Source organism: Thermobia domestica, chromosome 10 (assembly GCF_964235325.1).
Source record: "Thermobia domestica chromosome 10, izTheDome1.hap1.1, whole genome shotgun sequence".
NCBI classification, from domain to species: domain Eukaryota; kingdom Metazoa; phylum Arthropoda; class Insecta; order Zygentoma; family Lepismatidae; genus Thermobia; species Thermobia domestica.
Genome location: NC_137463.1, coordinates 189,607,502 through 189,630,801, shown reverse-complemented (window position 1 = coordinate 189,630,801; position 23,300 = coordinate 189,607,502). Strand labels below are relative to the sequence as shown.

Genomic DNA, 23,300 nt, shown 5'->3' with positions numbered 1-23,300 from the left:
TCAGGGTTCGATAGACCATAGAATGAGTTAGTGCATGAACTGACACAAAGAAAAGTCGCATTCTGAGCAATAATATCGAGACAAAAGAATAAACATCTTTCTCTGTTCTATTCAGCGAAATTCTTTCGTTTGCTGGATTCTGCTTTTTCTCAGTTGAAGAAAGTACTGAGAACTTCGGGAGTACTGAGAAGTGGAATGAAATTAGAGTGTAACTTGGCCTACAATTAGATGGTAGCATAGAATGAAAAGATACTGCTTTATAATGTCCTAACAATTTCAAAGCGGAATTCAATGTGTCATTAATTCCACGAGTTTAGTTGTAAAATACGTATACATTCCAGTCAGCAAGATCCATAAATAAATAAATAAATAAACAATTTAATTAAAAAGTATATTATTTTATATATATATATATATATATATATATAATATATACTTTTACATCTCCTATTCAAAAATGAATTATCACTATTACTTTCGACACTTGGAAGAACAGTGCACAAACTGTTCAATGTATGAGTTAATTCCATTAAATAATATATAACCTGTAAAAATGAAAGCGGGCACACTAAAGATAACCATGAAATTGGTACGTTTACAAAAGATGCTGTAAAGACAGGGGTCGATTATCCTCCTATTCCCAAAAATAAGGGAAATTTACTAGCGGTTGATTTTTTAAATGCTATTTTTTGAAAACGGCTCTAATAAGTATGTTTATAGCTTATGAATCAATATTTAATTAACAATCCTAGAATGCGATAAAAGGCATTTTTCTTGGGAAAAGTCTTCGGAGAGTCTGGGGAAAAGACTTTCCTTTAATTTTCTCAAAAACGACTCAGGCGATTTCTGAATAAAATTTTCATTAACGCCTCTAATACGAGATGTCATTTCTTCTGAAAACAAACAAAAATTTACTGTTTGTCAGAGACTTCTAAATTAGGTCTAATATACATAATCAGAACATCGGCTTCCATTGTAGTTATTTCTCGCCTTCTGGATTCTTAACTTTTTGTTCCTCTTCAACTGCTTCACAATGCTGATTAATGCAGATAATTCCGTGACCAATCAATACAGGACACAAGAAATGTAACTAACTTTACAGCAAATAATAAATAAGATAAAGACTGGCATACATATTTCAGTGAAATTCGAGTTCACACTTTGCGACCATCCTTTATTACATCTTAACATCGGATTAATTGAAGTTCACGTTTAAACCTTATGCAAAGAGTAATAGAAGATCATGTTAAGAATACTGTAAAAGAGTAATATGCATCTCTTCCCAAATTTCGCCCTCTTCGAAGATAATTCTACAGGTCTGACTTAGTGAACAAAGGAAAAGAAACCTTGTGATTACTCTGCAAACACTTTATAAATTTTGATATATTGTTTATCATTTGTTAGGCCAAAACAATGAGGAATGCACGTTAAAAATATTGACAAATCACTGAAACCAATAATTTGATAAAATAACCCGAGACAAAATTTCATAGATTAATAAATCTTGAAAGGAAAACTTAGAACTATTAAAGCGTTGTAGCTTGACTATTCCTTATCGATCAAACAATCAGGAACCAAATCAATAAAACACAAAACTATACGTCTTATGGAACAGAAAATATAATACTCACCATTTGTATTTTATGATCTTCAGAGATGATCAATGACGACAGCTATTCCTAACATGATGCATCACGCCAAGGTCTTGAAAATTGTTATGCATATTCTTTCAGTTCCAAACTTCAGGCCTTAGTTTATGACATGTTTCATCAGTATGACTTATTTTCCCAATTATATCGGGAAACTAAATTATGATATTCGATAAAACTGGATTTTTATAAAAATTTGTAAGTATTAAATAATACCGTATTTCTCAATATATTCCATATCGAAATATTATACGTATACATGGTTGTTTTTGCTATCCACAACGGCCAAGAAATCAAATACGATTTGGTTATAATCCAAAATTACCGGTACGTTACTTCATCTATTCAGCACATGCACTATCACGTTTATTATCAATAGAAACTTACTATTCACTGAATGGGAGAGTATTTGCTACATAAAGTAGGAAAGGAAAAGTTTCCTCGCTCTGATAAGCATTTTATCAAATGCATTTCGCTGCGAGTCCTGATGTGTTGGTCTAAAAGACAGTGAGTGTTTGATCGAACAACTTATTGCAGATTTTTTAGAGGAAATTTCGATTGCGTACAATAATAGCCCAATTAGAAAAATATTATCGCAAAGACAGTAACTAGTTTGTTTCACGCTGCACTAGCACTAAATCGCTAAAAAGCAGAAATGTTTAACAAAATTTGGTATAGGTCAGTAAAAGAGTCTCAGGCGTACATGACGGTATACAGGGTTTGTATGATAAGTAATGAGACCAGGTCTGGAAACATTGTTTTATTGATCTGATCTGTACAGGGACTTAAAAGCTTTCGAAGTACTCTCCTCTTGCGTCGATGCACTTCTGCAATCGATGTTTCCACGCTGCAAACGCCCCCTGGAAGTCAGCAGCCGGCATGTCCTTTAGAAATGTGGTCATGGCTGCTTGGATGGCTGTGACGTCTGCAAAACGGGTTCCTTTCAAGCGTGGCTTCAGCTTCGGGAAGAGGAAGAAGTCGGCCGGGCTCACATCTGGGCTGTAGGGTGGTTGTGGAAGGACTTCCACCCCAATCCGGGTCAAAAGGAGGTCACTAAGAAGGCGGTGTGGGCAGGGGCATTGTCGTGATGCAACTTCCACCGGCTAGCGATCGCCGGTCTTTTCCGCTTGACGCTCCTGTGCAGTCTCTCAAGGACTTGTTTGTAGAAGGCGGCGTTGACGGCTTGTCCTTGGGGTACAAACTCCTTGTGGACCACCCCCACATTGTCAAAAAAAAACAATCAACATTGTTTTCACCTTTGACTTCGACATTCTGGCCTTCTTGGGGCGCGGGGACGCAGGAGTGTGCCACTCCGCGCTTTGACGTTTCGTTTCAGGGTCGTACTGGAACACCCACGACTCGTCACCTGTTATGACGTCATCTTCAAAGTTAGGGTCACTGTTCATGAGGTTCAACAGTTCCTGACAACAATCAACACGTCGTTGCTTTTGTTCGTCAGTCAACACTCGCGGCACCAGTTTCGCACAGATTTTTCTCATTCCCAATTGTTCCGTCACAATCTTGTGCACTGTTGTGTGGTTCATATCGAGTTCATCAGCAATCAATCTCAACGATAATCGACGGTCTGAGTTCAGGAGATCCCTCACTTTTGCCACAGTTTCGTCCGTAGTCACTGTTGTCGGGCGTCCAGCCCTCTCCAGATCCTCAACGCTTTCCCGGCCGTTCCGGAACGCACTGTGCCAACGAAACACCTGGGCTTTGGATAGGGCTTCCTCTTTGTAGGCCTCCGTGATGAGAGAAAGCGTCTGAGTAGCCGTTTTCCCCAGGCGAACGCAAAATTTGATCGCATAACGCTGTTCGATGGAACCCTCCATGTTTGTTGATTTTCCGCCGTGACAAGAATGTTCACAAGGGCTTTGTCCAAGGCTTGTCCGCGCTCCACTAAGGCTCGGAGCCAACTGACGCGCGGTGCGTTGCTTTGCTCGGACCCCCCCCTACATCCTCCATCACCGACAAACCCGCTCCAGCGACACGCGCGCCGCGGCGCGGCGAGTCTCATTACTTATCATACAGACCTTGTATGCGCCACTTCCGATGAAATTGAGTTATTAGGTGGAGTGGGTTGTGATCGAACAACAAAAGAGTATGTAAGTAGTTTCATTTCGGAAATATACCTGCAGATGGCAGGGAAAACTTGTTTCGTATGTGTCAATGCACTGAATTGGATCGGGGGTCAACCTTCTTCTACAGTTTTACTCAAAGTTAGAACATGTGACATACTATTATTGTTCGCCTGAGCCACTCATCTATATATTTACATAATTACCAGAATTTTCAATGGGAACTCCCAATATTAACGGCTTTTTCTCTTCTTAAAACATCTACTCCTGTTTCAATCACATTTCCTGAAGTTAATCTAATCTTATTTTGAGAACTTGACCGCCATAGACATAATCACCGGTAACATTTTTAATAAAATAAAAACCAAACACTGAGTGTCCAGAGATGATTTCTATTTTGTAGCGAACTGCATCAAATTACTTAAAATATTGTTTTGAATTGCAACCAACTTGAATAAGTACCTACGAACTAAACTGCCGATGATATGAATAAAAACCTTGGTTTTGGTATACACGTATGTCAATATATTTAAGATAATAGTCTATTAACTGTCGAACAATGAATTCTCACTGGGAGTTTTTGACTAACTTTAAAGTTTACCAACTTGAAGGGAAATTTTCATTACAATTCTCTCCGTGTTAGTATTCTCTCCATACTAGATGTATGATCGAATTTCCGTTATCATAATTTACATTTCTAAAATTCTTCGTTTTACTTTGCGTATTTAATTTGGTAAAGCAGACAGCTATTTTGAACTTCAAAAAAATTATATAATTTGCACACACACTTCAGAGAAACACTGCCGTTTTTCAAGAATGTAACAGGTGTGAAACCCAAGGGATTTAAACCATCGCACTTGCAAGTGTTGCTAACATAGAAGTGATATTAGGCATAGTCTGAGAAAATAGTAAGTATTCGCACTTCCATACAATTGCGATTGATTTCACAACTTGAGAAAGCAGTAATAATTTTTACTTCTATTGTTAGAAGCTTCAAAAGTTATTTTTTCTCGTCATTCTCATTCATTCATTTCTCGTATTATTGCTGCTGAAAGGGACGCTAAATCCAAAATCAGTTCAAATCAAATTAAGTGCCATATTTATTACATACGATTTGTTTTCCTCTACTTCTCAATAGTTGAACATTTCTGCGCTTTATGGATGTCTTCACCTGCTGTGTTTTGTACTACTGATCTCCAAGAAAGAGCAGGAAACAACAGAACCAGATATAGGCAGACAAAGAACTGACACAACGGAGGAAAGCGAAACAAATTACATAGAGTACTGTTATGTTGAAGATAAGGAAACGCCAGAAACAACCAGTTTCGCACTTGTTATCCTCATCACATCCTCGACTGCATCTGGAGAGCACTCTGCAGTTTGCAGTCCTGTTGGGTAAAATTAATTCAAATCGTGTATGCTATATCAGTGGAAAATTTTAACACATACGAGGAGAAATATTAATCCTTCAACGGGACTTATTTTAAACACACTTACTTCAGTGTACTATTCAACTGAAATGTATAAAATTGCTATGGTGAATTTGTATCTCTCCGGCTACCCTTTAATTCATTTCTTATTGTATAGAGAACTTTATATTCGAATTGTTTTGTATTTCATATGTAGAAAAACTAACATCACTTTCCTTATATACAAACCAGTGAAACAGAGGGAGGAAGGGAGTGTCTGTGGCTTAAGTGGAAAAGATACTTCTTCGGTTTTAAAGGTCGAAGTAAATTTCAGTTTTATCAAATCTATTTCACTTTTCACTAAACCACCATTATAAAACGTTCGCTTGCTAAAGCAAAATTTAATTTTTCTTTTTTTAAATCATGTAACACATTAGAAAATAGGGTGTCTGGGAAGTTTTTAAATACTACAAATAACGCCATTTTGAAATACTATGTGGACAAATGTGGTAATACAAACATATTTCTACACATTTATGCAGCGAAGATCTTAGGATATAAAATTATATTTGTTTACATATCATACATTACTTACACAGAAACAAGTACTAATAACACACATGCGGACTTTACGGATACTTTGTATATGGAAATAACCTACAAACTTTCAGAAATCATTATCATTGGTACACTAATCAATCAATTTCGAGTTATGGCTTGTTTTAATATTTCCTGAAAGTATATAAGTATATATACAATGACCAACCAAAACATTATGATCACCTACTACTTTTTGAACGAAGTCGCTGGGCTGATAAGAGGCACGAAGCATTGCAGAATCACTTGCCAGACGGTAACAGGGATCTCACTCGATCAGTCAGTGTGATTCTTGTGCGCACAATGGGGAAAGCTTGACAATATACCAGAACCTGGTACAGGCCAGTTTGTGATGGTCAGACGGCTGGGGAAGAGCATCTCAGTACTTGTCAAGTGTTTGCAAGCTACCGTGGTTAATGTCTTCCAAAATGGGAAAGGACAGTGAAACAAGCACCAAACTACAAGACATGGGGTGGCTATACTTCATTAGAAATGTAGGACTTGGTAGATCGTCGAAGTGTTATAACAGGATAGGGCGTAAAATATGGCGCAATCAACAGCATACTTTAAAGCGGATAAAGCACGAGTATGTGTGCACACAGTTCACCGAACACTTAAATATGGACCTCCGCAGCCGACGTCTAACATGTGTACCATTGTTATCCGCACGATATCAAAGACAGCGACTGGAATGGGCAAGTTTCTATCGTACTGGACCGCAGAGCAATACCACAACGTTGCATGGCCCGATGAATCACGACATTGTCTTCATCACATTAAAGCAAAATCTGTCATCCTCCACGGGAACAGCTGATCGAGACGTGTATAGTAGAGTGACGGGACATCAGTGGCGACTCTATTATGATTTGCGGAGCCTTCATATGATTATCCATGGGCCGAGTAGTGAGTGTAGAGGGCACCATGACGGCTCCTACTTATCGGCAGACCACTGCTGATCACGTATACCCATTCATGTTAGCCACATTTCCAGCTGCGAATGGCATCTTTCAGCAGGACAACGCTCCTTGTCACAAGCCCAACATTGTGCTGCAGTGGTTCGAGAACAATGGTGAATTTCAATTGTTGAATTGGTTTCCAAATTCAACTGATCTTAACACAATTGGAGATCTTTGGGATGTCACTGACCGTCGGATCTGAGCTCATCGACCCTCTCAAGAATCTACGGGAATTAAGTGACGTGTGTGAGGTGTGATACGCCATGCCTCCAGCCACCTACCCAGGTCTCATTGTTTCCACACCAAAGCGCATTAATGTTGCTCTGCGAGCCAAAAAGAGACACGGCAGATATTAGTTAGGTGATCTTAATGTTATAGGTGGTCAGTATATCAAAGAGAGAAGAAAAAGAAGACGACCACACAGTGTGTTCAACGTGGGTCTGATTCTAAACGATAACAGATATGAACACATTAAAAAAAATGCCGCTGCCACCAAGATCAATGCACCTCATAGTTGAAAGTAGATAATTTATTGTAGTAAACTGACAATTACTGAATAGTAATTTCGAAGTTAATTTGTTAAAATGGCTGTTGATAAGTAATGTTTCATACCGAGTTCCCAAGTTTGTCAATAGATAGCAGCATACATGACAGTTACTCATTGAAGCGTCACACATGGAGTGTCGATTGTTTGTGTACTTGGAACACGTGCACACTTGTGAGTTCTGTTATCTGGGTTGTTTCCGAAGCGTTTTACACACACTTTCCGTAAAATGGCAACTACACATACGAATGAGGAATATACAGACATGGTGTTTGTGTACAGGTTTCGTAATGGAAGGGCTCATGCGGCTGTTGAAAAATACATGATAGTTTTCCACTACGTAGAATACCAAATAAGGCAGTGTTTACTCGGTGAAACACCTCGCCAGTACTAAAGTGAATTCCAAATATAAAAACAAGACAAGCTGTGGGAGAACAGGAGGAAATAATTGCCCTGGTGCAACGAAATCCTAATACATGTCAACACGTTTCCGTATGTAATGGATAATTTCTATTTACTTCCCCGGCAACTGAAAGCAGTGTACGATGGTAATGTAATGAACGAAAGAAATTTAAGAAAATGGTACGAAATGTTCAACAATGAACGAACAAAAAGTGCACGATGAAACTCGACCTGGACGCCTATTACTCATCACAGAAGAGCTGAAGACCGCAGTGAACAACAGTATCTTGCAAGACAGGCGCGTATCTCTTGAACTGCACATTGTGTTTCCATACATTTCTCGTTTTTTGTTGAAACTGTTATCACATCACCTCGGCTAGAACTAAATTTATGCACGATGGGTTCCGCGGCCAACTGAGTGACCAACACAAATCTCGGAGAATGGGCTCAGCATTGACATTCTTGACACGATATCACACAGATAGAGACGCCTTTTATGATCGGATTGTGACTAGTGATGAGACATGGATATGTCACGTCACCCCAGGGAGCAAGCGTCAATTAACTTGAGTGGCATCTCTCATCACACAAAAAACTGAAAAATTCCAAACAGACTTTCTCAACACGAAAGGTCATGGAACAGTCTTTTGCGATCGTAAAGGTGTTCTTTTGATACATTTCATGCTAAAAGGCACTACGATCAATACAAATCGTTATTATAAGACTAAGAAAACTACAGCGAGCCAATGAAAACAGGAGAAGAATGCTTTCTGAAGGAATTTTGCTTCTTCATGACAATGTCCGTCCTCACACTGCTGTTGCAACTTTTGAGTCGAGTCGGATGGGAAATTTTTGATCATCTACCCTATAGTCCGAACCCTGTTTCTTAGCGATTTTCACCTTTTCCCTGAGCTGAAGGAGTTTCTGGGCAGTAAACGTTTTGGAAATGCTGAAGTTGGAGAATGCAGTGACCACCTGGCTTAATGAACTGGCAGCAGAAGGGTATAACATGAGAATTCTGAATTTACCACAAATGTTTAAATGAAGATAGTGAATATGTACAGAAGCGAGGGTACTTTTTTTTAATATTTTGTTTTTCATTTTATATAACCAAATGGTCTTTATTTTCTGGATGACCCTCGAATCTTCGAATCGGCGTCTTAGTTACTCGCCACGAGACATATTAATCGCTGTGTACTCAATGTAGCCAAGTCACATTTTCATTCTATTTTTGTATCTATATTAATACCACACATTTTTGAGTTTATATATTAAGAATGAATTATATTAGAAATACACATAGTAAAGTACATTAGATTTTTTTTCCTGCTGATTTAATTAGTAATGATGCCGTCCCAATCTCTATCCAAATTTCGTTCATGTAATTTAGTTTTAGGATTTTATCCCTATGTAATATGCCTCAAACAGACACTTCTTTCATTAGAGGAACAACGGTGGAGAACACTTAATTCTGCACGGAATAGTTGGTGATTGAAGATGGTTTGATAACACATAGTTTCATTGTCTTCTCGGGGCCTCTTAGGTGTTCTCTTGACCTAGTGTTAATGTTCTTTCAGTTATTTCTATACGTGTAGTTTCACATGAACAAGAAATCTGGTAAACGACGTTTAATATATTTCTCTCCACAAAATAATATTTATATTGGCTTAATGACGTTTCCATGTTCCTACGTTCAAGGCTGACATTATGATGATGCATTTTTGCTACTTTTCGGAGTTTGGAAAAAAGTGAAACGGAACCACACTAACATTCTTTATAGTTTTGGCTTTTCAATTTTTTTGGTATCTCCTATATTCGAGCTTCTAAAGCGGTACGCTATTTCCACATTTGCAGTCTTTAAACTATAACCATAAACGTATTACTTAAGTGTAGCTAAAGTTAATTTATGGATAGGAACATTAGTGGGTGGATAATTTGTTACAATGTACGGTTAAACAAATTATTATGAGAAATACTAACAACAGGTTTCTTTTACTAGATAAGCTACGTTAGGTAGATCATCGGTTTTTAGCTACGTATATCGACGGAATTAGTTACAATAGAAGGGGTGGAAAGTATACTTTTACGAGAAAGGGTTAAATATAAGTAAATGATATTACTTTGATATTACAGGGTGTCTGCTAAAATTCCAAAGTGAAATTTCATGACTTTTTCGTGACCTTCTCTTCATAAAATAGTAACTTTTCATAACATTCTTAAGACCGAATTTGGATGCGAATTAGGCCGAATTTTCATGTATGCAATAGAAGTGTGCTTTGCTTGCGATTTGGTAGAATCTAAAGGCGACAACAGACATTTCTGGTGGTGAATTTTGACATTTTATAGAACAAAATACTCCAGTCTGTACTTATATTTGTACAATTAACAAACAAACAAACAAACAAAAAAAAAAATCCTGACCCAAAAGCTAAATTTCGTGACTTTTTTTTTTCTTTTTTGGCCTTTCATGACCATTTTCTGATTTTGTGGCATTCGTGACTGATGACACCCTGTATATAGGCAGGAAGAACTGTTCGTATCTAAATAAGGTTCTGCATTCTTTACTATATAGATTTAACCAGAATCTCATCCCATTCTTCCTATATCCCGTGACTTGTCTATGGTACGGCTAGAAACCGAAAACCTTGTTGTAGTTAATTTGGAAAAAGGAACTCGGAAAATATTTTCCATCATCTTGTCTTCCTCCATTCGTTCACTTTGGAATTTTGACTTTAATTTTATTATTCTGGAAGTAAAATTTCATGAATTTTCACGACGTTCGCAAAAAGAACAGTAGTCATAATTTCTGAAGAACTCATCAATGTCACTTTTTTTCCTCTGGATTAGAGAACCGATTGGATTCTGAGCTGCATGCTTAAATGACTTCGAAAAAGAAATTCAACTGGTAAACAAACCGACCTATGTTCATAAAATATAGTTACAGTAAATGACCTGTATAATTCAAGCCACCCAAATATATCCAGAAGCTAACAACAGATAGGAATTATCGGGCCCTTAAAGTCGGCTATGTCGTTGAACACGCTGACACCAACGGACTGCTATGTGCGTACTATTGTTTCAAACACACTATTCTTCCAGTTAGTAATAATCAGAACTCGATAAAAATTAAGACATTTGCTCTATTTTTGTGTTATAAATAAATACAATATTCCTGCACACTTATAAGACATGGGGATGTTAGATTAAGGCAAAGTCATAAATAAATAAAAATCCTACAGAATATGATGAGTGAATTCGTGTCGAAATAGAACAGTTCTGGTTTAAGCAATTTCCGAAGTACACAGCTGAAGAAGAAGTAGAACGATATTTTACAAATTGGACGTAGTAATTTAAAAATAAATATTGTGTAGTTTACTTATATTATACTCCACTTGTATAAAATTAATAAAACTAATAATTTTTTCTTTTTCCATATAAATACCTAGGTAGTTTTTGAAAAAACTGAGGTAGTCTTGGTCTCACCAAGACTCCTGTATATTACATTTATTACCTTAAAAAAATAAATTGAAGATATTCAGTGCATTCCTCTTGTGAATTGCAATAATAAATGAACCAGGTCGTCTTAGTGAGAGAAAAGCAGATAGATGTAGCGCAAATCTATCAAAAAGCACTTTTCCCCATGTACGCTAAAGAAAATAGTCATCCACAATGATGTTTATTTCACTGCATGTCCTCCTTTTAAGTTCAACGTGAATTGAAAGAGATGTCTTAATAGAAATGTATGTATTTTATGTTTTATACACCAAGTACATGTAAATTTACCACTAGAAGTAAATATTTTAAGTTTATATTAAGTGAATTAGTTCATATTGGAGAGATAAAATCTCCAAGGAACAATCATTAAGCTTCCATGGTTTGAGGTCTGGACAAGCCATGAGTAAAATAACTACATAAAAACTATAGATGCTACGTATCGGAAGTCAGAAATGAGTATATATTATAGTCGTCCATATTTTTCGATTTTTGATTTTTTTTCTTACCCCCTAAAATGATTCCATCTGAGAAAAAAATAATTCATGAGAAAAGTAGCTCGTTGAATAATATTAAATGGTGCCCCAAGCGACCTCAGGTTTTTAATGCATTTACAATATACAATATGGTGCAAATATACTTTGTAAGTTTGAGAAGACAAGTTTACGAACAGATATGATGAAGGTAATAACTATTAAAGAAATACAGGTAAGTTGGAAATAATACCAGGTGTATATATGTGGTGAAAAGCTATACCAAAACATGTTATGTGACTTACTTCCTATTAAAAATTGAACCTGAATCCAAGATAGCCGCCATGAAGGGATACTGTACAGTAGTTGATGCATTACTGTCTCCAATCCCTATCCAAAATACGGTGTTACTCCCTCACGCCGTTCCAAACATTCAAGCTATCTTTTTCTCGTATACTGTCATTGCATTAAAACTTAGATCGTTTGGGGCAACATTTAATATTCAATTGAGTTAATTTTTCTCATAGGTTACTTTGGTCTGATATTGAACCACTTTAGGGGATGTGCGACACAAGAAAAGTCGAAAAAATATCGACCATATATGAAATCCGTTCTTACATTTGTGTAAATTGACACCAAAGGATAATATGAGGTTCGGGAGATATTTGAGAACACATAAGTAACAATATCCTGTACACCAGAATTGCATACCCTTTTTTTTGCAGGTAAACATGGAAGAGATCACGCAAAAACGAAAATGAAGAGGTATACTATCAAATCTCCTTGCCTGCAGGTCAGTCCGATTCAGATAGCAGCATTCCTGAATTTCACCCGGTCATTCTCCTTCAAAGTTCGAAAAGAGCTGGGGGGCTCTCAGAATGACGCCATATAGCTCCCCACAGGAAACGACGTTGTCGGCCCTCAAGCATTACGAGGACGCAACAATTCGTCCGTTCTATCTCAGATGCCACCGTGATGTTTCTTAGGAGTTGTAACCAGTGAAGGCAATGTGATACTTACACATTTCTTTCATCAAGGTGTTCGAGTCAACGCCATTGTTTACACCGACGTATTGAAGACTGTTGTGAGACACTGGATTACTACTGTAGCGCGAGGGAGGCCGCGTGTTTTTACCAAGACTCTGCTACATCCTATACCACCCAAAAACGGCTGGCCGAAATTTTTCATGACCATAGCATTCTCAACATACGGTCCCTAGCTCCCCAGATGTATGGGGTGTTGTTAAGAGGGACTACAATAAGCATCCACACAACACCGTTGCGGCTATCTGGGCAACTATTGTGGATACAATAGCGAACACTCCCAAGACCCATATCACTACTGCCTCCAAGCGCTTTAGACAGCATGCACAGGTATTTATTGCGGTTGAGGGCGGTTTTATTGAAGTGATGCCGTTCACCATGGATGAAATCACTTATACAGCACGTTAAAAAATTATAAACTCACTCTCACATTCATTCCCATTCTCTCGTGTCTGTTTATTATACCCTTCAGAAGCGACTGTTCTCAAATATCTGCCGTACCTTGTATTTAGTTTCCTGTGTCAAAATAAGTTCTCAGGTTGCTCTTACACATTATTCATTCTTATGTTCATGACTCTCAGCCGAAGAAAAAAGTACACCAATATATAATTTCATCAATAAATTTTATTTTATAAATTACAAGCTTCTTCAGCAATTTTGTGAAACTTTATATTAGTATTCACGGTAACTTAAAAATAAATAGAATATTTTTATTAGGATATTGAAGTCTTGTATGAACTTTACATTGTCTGTGGCGAATGGGAGAACAAAGAGTACGATGATTCGGGTATTCGAGAATATTTTGCTATGTCAATTTTGTGAACTCCTCTCATATGTGACTTTAACTTATCTATTCGTGTATACGAAGCTCCACAGGAAGGGCATTTGTGATGACCCGGATAATGAAACAGAAAATGATGCCATTTATTTTTTACAATCTTTTCGCACAATCTGCACCGAAAAGAGCCTGGAATTTCAGGGACTGCCGTGAAAATGCTTCCATACACGCTCCTTCCTTCATGCCCTGGAAAGAAGAAGGGTGTATGTCAGTGCAGAGTCCACAAACAGGACATACTTCGAATATTATAATGATGGATTTCCAAGCTAACGCAGCTTCATTAAATGGCATCCAATCTGTGCCAATTTCCTTGTGCCTCTTGTTTATAAATTAAAGATCAATACATAATGCTAATACTCTGGCACTGAATACTGTTAGAAATTTCTTTCACTTGTACTGAAACGATTCAGTAGGCTTTCAAGAACTTAAAAAAAAAGTGTGATCAACTACTAGATTGAGTGCCCTATACAAAGTAGGTATCCCATCACTCAGAATCCATCGCCTGAATTCAGAAACCACCTATATTTAGGCAAAATCTCGAATATTTTTCGAGACGATCAATGCGCTGAGACAAAATAATGCGACAAGGAGTCGAGTAACGTTGAAAGCATTCCATAAACATTGCCGTGCAACAATGATGCTACTATATTGCCTCGATCCAAAATGGACCGAAGTTAAGTTTCATATTTGTAACACTCAAACTAACATCATAGTAGAAACTCAGAGCATATCGTGAACTGATACGTTAAAGTGCCAACATTCTGGGTTGGAAAATCATACCAACCATCCATCCTGTTTGAAAAGGATTTCACCACTGTCTTACTGCGATTTTTTTTAGTCCAACTTGATACATCACATGACTACTTTCCATTCCATAAATAACCCGAATCCAACATTGAGGCTTCAATGACATCCCAGCATTTTTAGGTTGCTAACCAAACCAATCAGTTCACAATATGATAAGATTAATATTTTAGTCTGGGAATTAAAAATTGAGATTTTTTGTCTCCATTTTGAGTAGAGGCAATATAGTGACGTCATTGTTCCACTGAAATGTTTCTCTTCTAGATATTTTTCAGATGTATTATTCGATCCATTTTCCCATTTTAAATTATTTGGTTGCTTCCCCTCTGACAACGATGCAGGTCCCATTCTTTAAACCCACCATTCAGCTACTAAAAATAGAAGCTACTTGGTACTAAAAAGAAGTATTAAATGGAGCAAGTTTAGGCATTCTACACAAACACAACTGCTTTCTGAATTGAAACGGATGATTCCTCCTTATGAAATATACTTCTTTACTAAGTCCGTCGCCCAACATAAATTACTATATTTTTACAAGGATATAGACATAGAATGATTATAATGAATGCAGTTGAATGTTTACGAAACAAAAATGTACTCACCCCGTTTATTATTGTAACTCCGACAATGCCCTAGAGAAAGTATTTGCTTCTTTGAATTTGCTCACTGTAATTTTGTTGTTCAGAAAGTAAAAAGTTTCGTGTCAAATAATGAAAGGATCCACTCATACGCTACAGCACAGCCAGTATTACAAGGAACTCGAAAAGAAGCTTTGTTTCTGTGATCATTAAGCGTTCTAAGCGACCTCGGTATTACAAGATAAGGCGGAACAAACGATAGGTTTTCTTGCACAATCACACGAACTTCGTACATAGTTAAGCCTGGAGCTCAGTACCCCACGCACAAATGTGTGGTAAATTTTTTACAAGTTTGGGAACAAATTACAAGCCATGCAAACAATTACTTCCCCTTCCACAAATCCTTAAGATACAGAATTGAGCTTGGCATTTCCCACTGAAGAATAACATCGCATAGAAAAGTTTCAGCCAGTTAATCTTCAGCGACGAGTCCTTTCAACCTTCGACACACATTCCACAAATGTAGCAAATCTAGTATGTTCGAGACTCATCAAAAATCAGTGTGTTCTGCTTCACGTCCCACAGGCAGTCCTTTCATCTTCATTGAGGCAACAGTTACTAGGATTATTATTATTATTATTATTATTATTGTATCACTGTTATAGCTCAAGCCACAATGACGACAAACTTGAATTCATCCCACTATCAGACAGCGTCCTATCACATTTTCACAATGATGTTCGGACATACATACGCGAGAAACCTTCATTTGTCGCATTCACAGAGCCTCACCACGTAAGACATAAGAAACGCTAGCCACAAATGTCTCCAAATTTACTTTGTTACTTCTTCCTGAGTTATGTAAAAGGCAATTCTACGTAGCACTCATACCATAGGCTCTCCAGGATAAGAGAAACAATAATATTAAAGCTAACATCACCATTACCCTCGATTTGTTGACTTGGGTATGGTCAAAAATGGAATACTGAACGGGTGTGTATCGTGTGGCCAACATGAACTCACTGAATATTTGTTCAGTTGATTTAATTTTAGCGTCTCTTTCAGCACCGAAGCTACATGAGTCGTGCACCTACAGCTCAACGTGAGATCCGAACCACATGAGCTCCAGACGGTAACTGAATCGGTCTCCCACGTCAAAGGTGCGCATTGAATATTTGTACGATACGGAAAACTTCAATGGATTCATGATTATTTGGTAATCACTTAAGTGCATTTCTATGTCACTCACAGCCAGTGAAAATAGATATTTGTAATGCTTCGTGGACTATGTGAACACTACGTATGAGATACACAATAAAGTTCTGCCGAATTTTAACCTTACAAAGAGAAAGACTATAATATAAAGTAAGACGTAGCTAGAAAAATACGAATAGTAGAAATGGTCTCCATCAACAAAAATAATATATCCCTAACGCAAACTATGGATCCCATGATGATAGAACTCACCTGAATGTAAACCACAAAAGTCGTTCAGTACGTACATCACCTTGCTAAGGGTTAGGAACAGTCATTCCTACAGTGTTTTTTTTTTTTTTTTTTTTTTTTGTCTAGGAATTGTACAGATGGTAATCTGACAGCACAATGTCTGGGAATATGGAAATGTACTAGCGGTTCTTAACCATGTAGGATACTAATATCGCGGGTGACCTTAAGAACACATCGCTTCGGACACCTCTGCGATTCACAAGCACTGTCTCTACATTTTTCAATTTTTCATCCACATACTTTAATTCCTGCAGGTGTATAGTTGTATGCTTTGTTCTGGTCAAGTGGCAGCAATTCACAATGTATGATACCCCTAGAAGTCCGTCATCTTGAGGGAGGATAATATTTTATAAGCTGATATTTACTCCACTGCGGAATAATGTGTGTTTGCACTGGTGAGTTTTTTGAATTTAATGAAGTTGTGAATATGAACCACAGAATTCGATGTGTACAAATGTAAGGATAGGATGGAAACATAGCTGAATGCTTATTTGATTAATTATGCTTTTCTGAATTGGTAGTAATGTTTGTAAGTGAATTATGTAAGGGAACGATGTTTAGCTACTAAGGCTACTTGGTAACCAAAGATTAGATTTGTTTAAGCTTGATTGTTCAGTTGTTTACATTAAAAAGCGTTGAAAGTTACTTTCTTATTGCACTGAGCAGTGGAATTATTCTTACTGAAATTCAACACATCAAACATATATAGCCTTCTGTTGTTGTAGTAGTGGTTTTAGTTTGAGAGTTGATTTCAATTATGATGGCGCCACCGAGTATCATACAGAACTCACTTCTAATCCGTTCTCCTGCACTGCAATTGAATGCTTCTTCCAATGCATCACATAATTGATAATTGATCTCAATAGCAGCATTGAGTACCTCATTGATTATGGTTTGTGGACATCTGTAGGAATTAATCGCCATTCTTATGTTTCTTAATCCATCACTATACTGTCCCAGAGACCCCTACCGAACGCCTGGCTCATCTTTTTTTCACTTTCATTACCGTTTGTTCCCAGTTTGAGCCTGTATAACGCTGCTTGGTAATCTACGATCTCTTACTGGCGTCTCCGCTTTTAGATGAGTAATTCACATGCTACAAGAGAAAACTCCCACGAGCACGTTACCTGCCGCTTTATTTGTCTCCACACGGGGCAGGGAGCATGTGTTATGCAATCAGATGGAAATTTATCAGAATTTCTTTGAATACATAGTATGTTCTAATGTACGAAACATTATTCTTACAATGGAAATGCTTTCCAAGCATTTAATTATAGCAACCACCTCTTAAAACAGCAAATTCCAACATTTTAATGCCTAGTTTTGCTACTTTTCTCTATTTGCAACCGAGTTGTTTTATTATTATTATTATTATTATTATTATAACGAAACTCAAATTGAACTCAGTTCAATGTATTTAATGTTTCTTTAAATATAGAAGCCAGTTTTTGTAATAACGCGAATTTCAGAGCAAACTCTGTCGCTCAAGTATTAGCTTCGCATGTACGGAAAAGAACTTCCGATAGTTACACACAAGTTTGTGAATACGCGCATTACACGATATAACGATTGTTTTAATAGCTTTGCATGCATAGCGTAAGAATTCCTACTTAATATTGATTAGGGAAGATGAATGATTATAATATACATCAGAATTTCACCTCTATGCACACAAACTGGGCTCCAGTTCTCGTTGCTGTTCCAGTAGTAATCAGCATTGAAACTGAACACATACGTCTTCTGGCATGGATTGATGACAGCTATAATCTTGGAACTGGCAACATTGATCACTGCATTCCACTATCTAGTTTTGTGAAACAGATCATATTATTCTTTTACAAGTTCCTGTATTTTCCTAGTTCCTTGATCTGGTTACAGTGAAATGTTACAAGTGTGAAAAGCAAGATGAAAAATTTCACCGAGATATGAAAATTATGAAATATTATTAAGGTCATTGAAGTATAAACATGTTAGGAGGTTACACAGTTGGTCTATAAGAGGAAAACATATTTCAAATGTAAATTAACCACACAATCTTTCAAAACCAAAGGGCTTGTTACTGATGTATACCGCTGACTTGAAGAGTTAAATGAAATGTTCAATGTTCATACCATCACATCACAGGAACATACCATCATATGTAACATGGAATATTTTGTAATATAGAAGAAATGTCTACCTGCCTTCAAGGTGTGATATTTTCGAATCATCACTGCAATTTATTCGATTCTCTTTTTCCGTTAAAAACTTTCCACTTAAAGTGAAAACGTTTGCAAATGTATGTGAAAACTTCAAACATGTACAGTTATAGCAATGATCATAGTAATTATTGTAACTGCGTGTCTAGAAATTCTAGCAATTACACATTACTTCAGTGCGTCTTACCTGTGTTTATTATTATTTTAAGGATATACAGTAATCTTACACTCAGTTTCATAGTTGTGATCGTAAAGAAACCTTATGTGAAGGAGACAAATGGATGCCTCAGGATGGTCGAATTAGTGAGCATCACCTACCATTTTCCAAGCTCCAGACATGAAAATAAGAAATGTAGGCTGTGTGTGGAGTCAGTCAAGCCAATATCGTTCATTTTATTGGCTGTAACTCCTGCATCACTACTGTTTACGCCAATCGCTGAAATGCTCAGTTCCTCAACTATTGGATTGAGCGTCACGATGTCGAACTAAACATTTGATTTTTATATGTACGGTCACTTGAAAAAAGGCGGTCCTTCATCAAGAGAAGATTATGTATGTTATGTCATCAGACTCCTACCGAAAGGCTACACAGAGTACTCGTAACCAGAATTATAGTGCATGTATTTTGCAACCATATTCCTAATAAACTGTCTTCTCAATCCTTCTGAAGGGCAACATTTGATCAATCCTTATCCAGGCAACTACTAGCAAAATAACGGTACAAATTTATAATCAGAATATTGAAGTATTTTTTCTTGGAAATGCTACGGAAACGGTAAATTTTAGTTTCTTCATTGCATGTAAGTCTATAGAACATATCTTCTTCAACATTAACATGACAGGAACTAGTGTATTTATCCGAAAGACTAAAGTTGCTTCCCCCCCTCCTCTATGAATCACTGACAAGCTCTAATAATTCAACAAAGACTGAAAAGCAACAGATAAATCTGATAAATGACCCTAATTAAAATGCTGATGTTAATATTATTTGAAGTTAATCTATTCAGCTGAATCCACAAATAACAGTAATATATTTTGGAAAGTGCTGTACAAAAAAAATATACTCCTCAAAGGAAAGTGACATTGAGTAAAAATTTATATAAGTGTTTTTTCTACCTCCATGAACCTGAGTTACTTATATTATTTGGGTTGCCTTAGTTTTCGTATGTTGTTTTTACATCGAGAGTAGAAAGACAACTAACTTTACCTTTCGTATGCTCCTTCGTGGATTTTAAAATTTAATCTCATATGCGTAGGATAACTTCAAACTTAAGAAGTTTCTAAGCTTCGTCTAAAACTTCACATTAAGCTGTGTGAACATTTGTAATTCTATTTAGATAATTCACACAACGAATTCTCAATATAACTGAATAATTCTGCAAGATGATGTCACTCGTAGACATTAATTAGACGAATCTTTCAAGATTGCATCAAACCTGACATTGTAAACTTTTCAAAATATATATATCCCACAAATTAAGTAACGCCTAAATAAACTAGAAGCCATTGGACTACGGTTTCTGAAAATAATGTACCCAAAGGCTCATTTCTAAAAAGGATCATTTCACATTTCAATTAAAATTTTAGAAACAGCGTGTCAGAAAAAATTAATAATAAGCCTCACTAAATATTACATTTCCTTTGAATTTTCCACCAATGTATCACATTATCCGTAATTACCAATATAGAGAGACCAAGAATTCCTCGAACTTCCTTTGTAAAGTAAATTCCATACATTATCACAATATATCCCTTTCCAGGTCATGAATATGTTATAAATATTCTCGAGCAAATGTATTGGATATTGCCGAAGGAACGCAATCTGAGATCTTAAGAAGTTTTCAACTATAAATTTTAACATGACAAACATGCAACATCAAATAATCCTATAATGACTACTGCTACGGTTGCACTAAATATTACATCATGAACATAAGCAGCATAAAAGATAAATTCCAATAATCATTTTACATTAACTTCAGAAAAGCATGCATATGCTGAATGAAGTCAAGGTTTACTTTAGACTTCTTTATGAACGTTAACGAGAGGAACATATTAAAACAAATAGAATACAAGAAAATGTACATGATCAAAGCAAAGTGAACACATTTTCATCTCTCTTAACAGCTCATCATCCCCTAATAATGTATCTCATTGCATTTAGGAAGTCATTTTCTGAATTACCTGTGTGTGTGAAAACATAAATAATCGATTAAAAAATGATTCATTAATTGCTTCATTCATCACTTTTTTTTTTAAAACTCGGTTACACAATTAATGTTTGATAACCTATAATTGATACCTATACAACTGACCAAGTGCACACCCCCTGACAATTTCTCTTTATGACCTGACTACGTTCAATGTGTTAAAGCTATCACTTTTGACGCTACAGAAAATTGATACATTTCGGAGATACCGAAGCTTGGAATTGACTGACGAAACAATATGCATTTATTTCTTAGCTGGACGATTAAAAGTATGGTGCTCTAGTAAAATACTATTACTATACCAATCCTATTTGTAACTTTCAATTCAGAATGGGATTCTGAAACACACATTAATGTGCATTTCATTAAAGAAAGAAAAAAAAGGATAATGTCTAAGGTTTTGCTCTATCAGAGATTAACAAGGTTGTAAATCAGTGTTAATTCTTAGAGTTATTCTTATGATCGCTGTTAAGCATCATACTCACACGGATAGATTCTACATTAAACCGTCATCTTATATGTTATGGTTGTCAAAAACAAAATATCGATCCGTCTGTAAGCTGAATCGAGACAAAGCAATGAGACTAACTATACTTCGCTTAATCGTGTTACAAAGAAAACTAAAAAGATACTGTCACCAACTCGAAAAGATCCAAAGCTTTAGTCTTTTATCTATGTTTTTGACTCAGACTGATAGTAATATGAAATAATAACAGTAACATTATCAGAGAAACAATAGAATCAGTAACTCAAAACCCATGTGTCTAAGTTAGTCCTTCACCAAGTCCACACATTACCCACAGGGATCGAACTCAAGATCCTATGTTTCATATGTGAGTGATTATTTAGCCATTCAGCCAACCCTCATTAGCCAACTATGAGAATTAAAAGGAAAAAACTTCGAAAATATTTTAAATTAAAAATACTTTAGTATTTCCAAGTCATGTTTTGTATACATATATATTCAACCATTGCGAAATATATATGGATCATATAGATTCTTGTAGGAAAAAACTGACATTTTTTTCTCAAATATTGTATTTAGTTACATGTCTGAATGATACGGAAAACAACAAATTTGAATTGAGCTATCAATCACAGAAGACAGTATTAAAAAACGAATTAATTCATTACTATACATGCAAAGTAAAAATGTCAATAAATGTAAACTTGTGACTGCTTTGCTACACAGATTGCAATCCTTTGAAATTCTCTGTGAGCACCGCCATAAATGCTAATGGTACATATGTATTTCCAGATTAAGACTGGAGACAGAACACTATTATTAAACGAATTGCACATTATCAAACACTGTTCTATTTCCCTCCAGGACGCCTCTCAAGTTCTGCGGGATCACATAATCCACTACGTGACACTGCAATTTTATGGAACATTGTTTTGTAATGATGCGTAAGTTGGACTCTATTACCATAAAACTTGTTACAGACGTAGCACCAAAATGGTTTGTTCTTTTTTATTTCATTTAATTTACAAATCTGTTTTTTTCTCTTTTCTCCCTCAGAGTCCTGACACAACCCGACACCAGTCAGCTTAGCTAACGATGAAACTCGAAGTCTACCTCCACTTATTACAGATGTCGATGATTCTGCAGTGGGTAATTCTGAGCTACGAAGACTCCCAGAAGTCTCACTAAAATCTGTACCATCCGGAATGGTGTATTCGCTTGTAATCATTGGTGTTCCTGGCTGACCGCCTACAACAAATTAAAATAGGCTTCAATTACTACATGCTGAGGAACTCTTGAATTCAATGAAAAATTTGATAAAGCCCGAAGGGGGAAACCGACATAAGAAAAAAAAACTACGATATATAAAATAATTTCTCAGAGTATAGCTACGTCAAATCTTCAGTAATAATATGATACTGTCGATCTCAATGCAATCATATATATTTCAAGTCTTTACCGAATCTTTGATTTAATTCACTCTCAGGCTTCCCGAGAAAAAATAAATAAATAAGAAAATTAGAATTTGTTGATGTAATTGGAGAAGTTTTTATTAATTCACAAGTTCCATGTACTATACGTGTGTTACGTGGAATACACGAAAGTTGTCTCCAACGTTTGACATCCAAATTTAAATCTTAATAGCCATTAGAAGTCCAAGAAAAGAAAGAACTACAGCAAGAATAGAAAGTCAAGACCCTAAAAGTGAGGAAGAACTAGTAATGAAGCAAATAACTATGTACATTTCATCCTTAATAACTAATCGTATAGCTAGGCAAATTTATAAACTAGCAGAACGTTTGTGTTTGATAATTTAGACCTTCTCAATGATGGCTTCGTAATTTTCAGTTCTGAATAATAATAATAATTATTATTATTTAAATAAATTAATTTCCCAGTTCTACTTTCGTTCCAAAACGACTTACGGGTTCAATCATTCTCTAACATGGGTACCTGGAAAGAACGGTGAGTACAGAAACACAAGAATGGCACTGACTACATCACCCACCACATGCCCAAGTCAAGAAAATGTGAGCCTTGCTTCCACATCACAT

At 36.3% G+C, this 23,300-nt stretch overlaps 1 protein-coding gene across 15 annotated transcripts in view; it reads right to left on the bottom strand.

The window, feature by feature from the left end:
• The window catches only part of LOC145662895 (uncharacterized), a 246,747-nt gene that overhangs the window by 144,399 nt on the left and 79,048 nt on the right, over nt 1-23,300 (bottom strand). The window contains exon 5 of one of the 15 annotated variants that reach the window (XM_081728885.1): nt 13,251-13,670. The exons of 13 other annotated variants lie outside the window; for them this stretch is intronic. In XM_081728885.1, coding sequence (XP_081585011.1) covers nt 13,387-13,670 — 284 coding nt within the window. In that variant the 3' untranslated portion in view covers nt 13,251-13,386. Of the gene's footprint in view, nt 1-13,250; nt 13,671-21,942; nt 22,495-23,300 lie in introns of those variants that run through there. One more of the 15 variants, XM_081728876.1, reaches the window with a different exon arrangement.